The following is an 8,228-nucleotide window of genomic DNA, read 5'->3' as shown; positions in this document are numbered from 1 at the left end:
CTAGACATGCTACTAACTTGTTTGCATTGATAGGAAATCTCCAACAACTTGAGAAACACTTCATGTGGGGCATGTGGTGAGGTGGTATAAAAAATTGGCATGGGGAATTTCATCTATAGTGGGAGTGCATGTTCAAACACCAATCACTAACAATAGTTTTCATTGGGATGCTTGAAGCACTTTAAAATTGCAATCTCTTACGATTAAAGATCATGAGCTCCATCAACCCATTGTCCTACCCCTACTCATTTGCCTAATTAAGAGTTAATTAATCAACGTGAAATTTAGGATAGCTACTTCACCTATGGTGTTCAATTTGGTCAAATAACCTAATGAGATAACACCTAGCTAAAGGTTTGTGTTGATCCCTCGCACAATTGCGTTGATGGTTATGTTGGATCCTTTGTCCACCATCAAGTCTGGTGGTCTCATCATAATGTGCCTCTATTTGAAAAGAGTAATTTTTGAATGAAAATGTTGAAGTGGACATGCAACAAATGAAAGAACAATAGTAATGGCAAGTGGGTCAACATGGCACATGCACAAACAAAGATAGAAGAGAAAAAACAAATGTCACCATTTCAAGGGTTAGATATAGAGTCTCCACTCAATGTGACCAAACCGCTATTCACCACCATGATGCACAATGCCCACTTGGCGGCTATTGGTGTTTTTGTTTTACTACCATTCCACGCATAAAAAGTAAAATCTTGGCGTTGAATACAAATGTAGTAAACCTCGATGCTACAACATAAGTGAGAGACTAAAAATTTATTTACCCACACAAGAGTTTAACTAATTTGTTTCAACATCTTACACTATTGATATGGTGGGTATTAAGCATGTGTGGCCCAATGATAGTGCTTTATTGCCCAAGGTAGCAATTTGCCTAGACCATCTTGTCAAGTCAATCACTCTTGAGAAAGTAGTTATCTTGTCGGCTTCTCTACTCTAAATAAGCAATGTCTGAAGTAGGATAGGAAATCGACATATTGTTGGCTTCTCTACTATTAGAACTAATGTGCAGTTAAATGTTTAAACAATGTGCAATGTAGGGCTAAATATCAATATCTTGTTGGTTGTATATCCTTAGAATTGATGTGTAGTTTAGAGGTGAAGCAATCTAGGGCTAAATATTGACATCTTGTTGGCTCTCTACCCTTAGAACTAATATGAAATAATCTAAGGCTCAATGTCAACATCTTGTTGGCTCTATACCCTTAGAACTAATGTGTAGTTTAGTGGTGAAGGAATGTGGAATGCAAGGCAAGAAATTGTCACTTAGTAAATTTTTAAAATGACAAAATTTGAGAGAATTTTGACAGTCTTTTTTGAATACCACTCTATTTTAGTGTATGATTATGAAATCAACTATGTATAAATGCTTGATCATTAGTATAGTGGTATAAAATCAACTATGTACAAATATATGGGTCACTTTTAGGTTTCGTTTTTTAATATTGGTCAAGTAAGAAAAAAATTTTGTTTTTGTAATATGATTGATTTGTAAGATGTCCGCAGAGTTGGGATTGAACCTAACCTATCATTCATGCATACTCCTGCCTTAGCTATTTGCCTTGTGCACCATGGGCGAATGAAAAGCGAGTTCTTTTTCTTGGAGAAACTACAAATTGTGTTGCAACTAAAAGAAAAATATAATATAATTACAAAGCTATTTATTGAGAAGCTTAAACCACCCCATAAGATGGTTAGTGAACGATGCCTTTGAAGATTTGAGCTACAAAATCTTGTAATTGCCAAGAACCACTAGCTCGAGTCATAGGTGAGTTGAATCTAAGGTCAAGGGTTCCATTCTCAGGGTTTGGGGTGAAGGTACCTTGTATGATGTTTTTTTTTTTAAAGAGTACTATGGATCCCCTTGGGTTGTCACCAAGGTAGACATTGTGATGGAACTACTTGTGGAGTCGATGGTCAAGGGTTTGGGCGCCTGTCGATACTTGGGAGTCAATGGTCAAAGGGTTTGGGTGCTTGTTGATTATGAGCAACGATATACAAAATCATTTCGCATTTAAAATCCCGTCATTACTAGCTTATGAAGCGAGGTTGGGAGTTAATGAATGGTCAAGGGTGTGGGAACCGGTTTGATTACAAGTATCGATGTAAGACCCGATGCATGCAAGATGGTGTAGCATGTGGGAACGGGCTTTGATTACAAGTATCGATGTAAGACCCGATGAGTGCAAGATCATGTAGCATGCAAAACCATGTTGTTAGTAGCTTACATAGGTACGGGCTGGTTATGTGTGTGTTGCGAGAGGTGGAAGGGCGGGGTATTCACGAGAGGAGCGACAAAAGGGGGCGGGGGGGGCGTGTAAGGGCTTTGTAGCTATACCATGCCGTTGCTACCGACTACTCGCTATATAGGTGCATTCGGTAGCAACGGCATGGTATAGCTACAAAGCCCTTACAGGGCGGCCCGCGGGGGTCCACATGGGCAAAAATCAGACGGAAGCTGACGTCGAAGCGGCGGTGTGACGGTGCGAGGGGGGACGGACTCCGTCAAAATGGCCGCTAAGCGTTTTTGACTTTCTCTTTCTGTCGCCATTCTTTTCAATTGCGCATGTGTGCCTTCTCTCCACAACCATCTTCATCATCGATTCGATCCTCCCAATCGCCATGTCTATGTATACACCTCTCGCCTGATCCTCTCGCCCTAATTCATGAATCTCTTCTAATGGCGGCTCCCAATCCTTCCCACGCAGATCATACTCGCGCGACCCTCGCTGCTTGGTACCACAGCGCTGGACCTTACATCCTCTCCCTCGCCACGGCCCCCTGCTCTAATCATCAGCATCATCATAACAGCAGTGCCAGCAGCAGCGACGAAGCTGAAGACGAGGATCATCGTCAAGTTCACCATCTTCATCATCATCGGCTTCATGATCAGCAGCTTCATCATCGTCTCAATGAATCCAGTGCACAGACGGCCGTGCAGACAGAACGATTAATTGCTGGCGATGTCAATGAGGTTAGTGTGCAGCAGCACCACGTCAGCAATACTGATCAGATAGGCGCCCTAGCTGGTGGCCCGACTTATCTCCTAGCTTGGTTCAATCCTGAGAAGCAGGCTGACCCGCAGCTACAGCCCCCCTCGTCAGCCATGCCTGTGGTAGCCACAAGTGCCGCTGTTGCAACAAATCCTGCCATGGATCATCATCAAGCTGTCACAAGACCAGGACCAGCGGCATCCAATCCGACAAGGAAGCCTAAGGCAGGCTTCGGCATGTCTGGCGTTTCCCATTCTGGTAATCTTTCACATTCTGGCGCAATCATGCTCAATACAGGTCCTATCATCAGTCACTCCGGTCCTCTCAAAGGTGCTTCTGCCGGAAAATGTCATCCTTCTATCATCCCAGCAGAAATTCTCGGAAAGAAGAAGCCTGCAGGCTTTGAAACTGAGGAACCTTTGTCGCCCGAGGTTACCTGCCTAGGGAGAGTGAAAATCAAGAAGAAATTCTACAGGACTCAGAAGGATGAGCCATTAGCCAGGTATGATCTCACTGAAACCTCGCTCAAAGAGGGACCGAGAAAGCAAAGAGCTCCTGAAGGCAGGAAGAAAAAGAAAGCCAAGAAGAGAGAAGCTGCTCCAGCTAATCCCTCTCTGCAAGGGTCCAGGCGCTTGTCAAAAAATTATTCAACATGTGGTCTTTCAAGAGAAGCAGCTGCTTACACTACTGGACAGGTTGAACAAGATTATGAGGAGGACTTGGCCATTGATTTGAGCCGATTTGGCAATGCCACTGAATGTGTAGAATCCAGCAAACAGAGAGGAGCAATTTTGGCAAAGTCCCTTGTGAATCTGCTTCAGCAAGCAAGCATGCTTGAAGCAGGAACTCCAGATAACGATCAATATGTGCCACAGGTTCCCCCTAGCAACTCTCTGCTCTTAATGAGAGGAAGCAGGAACTTGGAACATTTTCATAATCAGCTGCATGCAGCTTCTGAATATGATAATTTGAATGAGAGTATTTCTCTATTTGATTTGAAGAAGGCAGCCATGGCCCAACGCCAAGTCTCTCTTCCCCACCCTCCACCAGAAGCTCGCCTATGGCAACGGCGTGCCATTGCAAAGCCCTCTGCTCTGGATATCAAGAGGCCACCAGCAGAGAAATTGGAAATCAAGAAGCCTACTACTACATAGTGTATTGATGTAAGTAGTATATATTGCTTCTGTCTGGAAACACTGTCTCATAGAAAGGGATGGGACTGTGATGAACAAATAAGAAGTATGCTAGCTTCCTGCAGGGTAGCAGAACAAGATTTTATTACGGTGAGGGATTATATTTTTACGAGAAGCTAGTGGCGGGTTCCATGATCTGTCGAGTAGCAAAATTTGATCATCTGCAGATTGAGCTGTAATGTTGACCGGGTCAATTGACAGCCACCTCCCTTATCAGGAAAGCCCAATAGAGTGCCCATTGAATATTTCAATGAATGAGTTCAATGGCCCAAGTACTGACACAAATCTAGATTGTAATGAGCATCATGCCATCAAAGCTAGCAGTACTTATATATGGCTACTATATATCATTCTTGGCTGTACAATGGCGTGGTTTCCTATTGGAAGCTTCTTTGAATTTGTAATCAGTTGTAAACTATATTCTGGATATTTTGCAGATGAGATTCTCAGCCCCTCTTCTATAATGAATGAGTGTGTAGGAGTCCTGGTTTTTTAAATAACTGGTGGACCTATGTTTTTACAGAATCAGTGGATAATTTACAACTGGTGATCTTGCCAGTATGAACAGCCATATGTACACCTAGACAAAAGTACAAGAACCACATGGCTACTAGCAAGAAAATGAACTACACCAAATGTTTCGTGCATCGTCATGTTCATACAATGACATGGAGCAGTGACCTCACGGATAACCCCACCTGTTGATTTCATAAAAGCCATCTGCCACAATAGTAAGCCTCTAATGCAAGCAATATGACCATGCTTAATTCCAAAAGCCATTATAAAAAGGAAGGTATTTCGAGTATGCAAGCTGTGGCAAGGCCCAACCCAACATAAGAAATGAAACAAATGAACATGTTGCAACAGTAATGTGCCAATCCGAGGCATTCTTTGCAAGAGCCATGCTCAACTAGGAGTTCTCTGTAGAGTCATGAGTCCATGTAACTGTGCTTATCAAATCCCATGTCCATAGATAAGGAAATAAAAGATGAGATCCACACTCAACACAAGGAAGAAAAAGATGACATGTAGTCTCTACTAGTACAAAAGATACAATGATTACAAGCAATCTTCCATCCCTGCACCATGTTGCTAATAGGGAAGTTTCTTGAATTGTCATAACTATAGTAAGCCATTCAACCATTTTCTTTATGCAAATACATTATTTGGTCTTTGCTGTAACTCGTAGCTATAATAAGCTATCCAACCATTTTCTTTACATGAATACATAATTTGGTATTTGCTGCAAACGATCGTGTATGCCTATTCATCTTAAGATAGGCCTCATTTGCTGGATGCTGTACAACATCATCAATTCATGTCAGGTGCGACGATCTCAAATGGAAGCTGTTATATATGATGCCCGACGTTATATTCCTCCAATTGGGACTACACCAACTTCTGATTACTAGGTACTCTCTCTGTCTCTCTGTCTGTCTGTCTGTCACACACGCACACACACACTCTTCCAACGTGAGCTAATCATCAGCAGGCAGTGACTAGTTCCTACCATTGTCTCACTTTTTGACATTATGGCATTAGTATGTCGATCTTTATATTTCCCTCCATAGTCCGAGTAGGGCACAAATCAGGTTCAAGGAAATTAGGATTAGAATTGTTATCAAGAATTGTGTATGCTTTACTGAGCCTCGCTTTATTTTTCATGCTCAACTAAGGCTAGCACATACCGAAAATATCCCTCTATCCACTTGTATGCTCCTACAAAGCTTCGATGGTGATTTGGATATATCTTGGATACATGACAGTAAGTGTAGAGGGTGCTCAAAAGATGTGAATTCTCGATAGCTAAATCTATTGGAGAGTAGCATTGCCTGTTTATATACGGTGCTACAGGTTGGCCAATCATAGATGCATGTAGGTGCCTCATCCGCCCTACCGGCTACATGGCCTGACCAATTACCATGGCATGGTAATCTAGGGAATATTTCTTAAACCCTCCGAGTGCTCCCACCCTCTCACCCGTAGGTTACACTCGATAACTTCCTCCATGCTGAAGTGTATCACGTGTATACTCAACTATCTTCATATACTCTTTCCCACTTAGCCCAACCCTCGAGTCCACATATATAGTCTCGTAACCATGTGATTGACCTCGTTCAATATCTAAACTATGAATCCTACCAATGCCTAGTACCCCCATGGCTTCATCTAATTTGGGGGCATTACAATATCCATTAACAAAAAAGAGGTGCCCATTTGAGTTACCTCCAACATCCACCTCAATGTTCACTCAAATGTGAACTCCTTGTTTTAGTAGATGTCAAGCTAGTTGATCACTACCACGAGCCTATGTAAAGTGATCAACACAAATTTTCTCTATATAATAATACTCTAGTTGCACAACTCTATCGACAATGAGATTATACACATCGTGATATTGAATTTCTATATGTTTTATGTGTTCATGAAACGTAGGGTTACTTCACGATTGGAACACAATCTTGAGTATAACACATCATAATTCTTGCCTCTAATGGAACTCCCACACATTCAATAATTATTCTTAGCCAATCAATTCGCTTCATAAGCAACAAAGCATGTTGCCTTGTACTTAACCTTTGTCAAAGATAATGCCACTTTTGCTAATTGCTAATCTAGGAGAAAACTCTTGATTCAAGTGAAGAGAAATGCATAAGCACTGATTTTCTTAACTCGATATCTCCTATGAAACCTAAATTCTAGTGTTTGATTGAGTCTTTCATAATATAGAGGTGATGCCATTGTCCATCATACCCTTGAAGTACGTCACTACTCATAACCTTGTTATCCACTAATGGTTCTCATGGGGCATCACTAAGATCTAGCTTAGTGTTGCATAGAAAGATAAGAGTTTCCAACTTTAGTTGATCTACAGGTGGTGATACATTCTTTAATGAAAATTTTGCATTCACTTTTATTGGTTAGACCACTATCAATTTTACTTTCACTTCCATTTGTTATGTCAATCCCTTACAACAAGCATCTTGAACACATTTACAACTATTACAAAGTAAAGGTTTTGCCATATTCAAGAGACATGTCAATGCTTAAGAAGAAACACATAAACATTTAAAACTCAAAACTTAGTATCTCCCTTGTCTTCTAAAGTATATGCTCATGATGTGGTGCTCTAGTGTAATGTTCCTAACGAATCGGAAACAACCATTGAACACAAAAAGCTCAAAGCAAGTAAGTCCGGTTACACACTAGGGCATTTAACATTTGGGCTAAGTTGACCTTTGTTCGCTAGAACAAAAATCAAATTGTCTACTTTCACTCGACATATGTCTAGATGGCTTGTAGGTAAAGTTGTGGGCTGAAAGACCCAAAGGTATAACATTCAATACCCTCTACCACATTTTAATGAAAAATATGTGATTTCATTGGTTAAGCTCAGTGGATGTGTTTTTGGTTGGTGGGTCAAAATTGCTAGATATTATGGCAAGCCCGAATGGGGAAAGCGCTACCCACATCAATCTTGACATATTTCTGATTGTCCGGACAGGTTTGAGTGCTAAAAGCTCTTTTTCTACAAAATATTGGGTACCCTAGTGTGTAATGGGCCTAAGTAAAGGCATGTGAATTGGGAGGACTTGTAATAGCCTTTGAAGTTTGTAAACATAAAACTAAGGACTTGAGTAAAGCTCTAAAGAAACTCTTTAATCATTTCATTTCCCTACCTTGTCATAAACGTCAAAGGCAAAAAAATGGCTCTTGAGTCTTCACCTTCTTCACTTCGTCATCAACTCAAAAGCCATTGTTATCACCATGATGGAAACGAGGAGGAAGACATTGATAGAAACTACTAGCTGGTGTCATCAGCCCACTACCACGCTTCACGTGGTGTGCATCATTGCAAAGCTCATGAGCCTACACCTCACTCACACTGCATTTTTTCCTCAATGTTATTATTTTTAAAAGCATGTTGCATGCACAAAGCCATGAATCTCAAGCTTTAATATTTCCAAAGAAAAGCAAGGCTAGGTACCCATTGTGCAACACAACTCAAAGTCCTCTTTCAATCAAT

At 41.1% G+C, this 8,228-nt stretch overlaps 1 protein-coding gene across 1 annotated transcript; it reads left to right on the top strand.

Annotated features, from left to right (window-relative positions):
- Positions 1-2,547: 2,547 nt before the first annotated feature.
- On the top strand, positions 2,548-5,318 carry LOC148021310 (uncharacterized). The gene has a single exon (XM_087699190.1). The coding sequence runs from the start codon at positions 2,582-2,584 to the stop codon at positions 4,160-4,162; it is 1,581 nt and encodes a 526-aa protein (XP_087555316.1). The 5' UTR covers positions 2,548-2,581; the 3' UTR covers positions 4,163-5,318.
- Positions 5,319-8,228: the final 2,910 nt, after the last annotated feature.

The sequence above is a fragment of the Lygodium microphyllum genome, chromosome 18 (assembly GCF_053477565.2).
Source record: "Lygodium microphyllum isolate KBCC chromosome 18, Lygodium_microphyllum_v1.1.10, whole genome shotgun sequence".
Lineage (NCBI taxonomy): Eukaryota > Viridiplantae > Streptophyta > Polypodiopsida > Schizaeales > Lygodiaceae > Lygodium > Lygodium microphyllum.
Note: the sequence above shows the minus strand (reverse complement) of the source record. Positions and strands in the feature narration are given on the sequence as shown.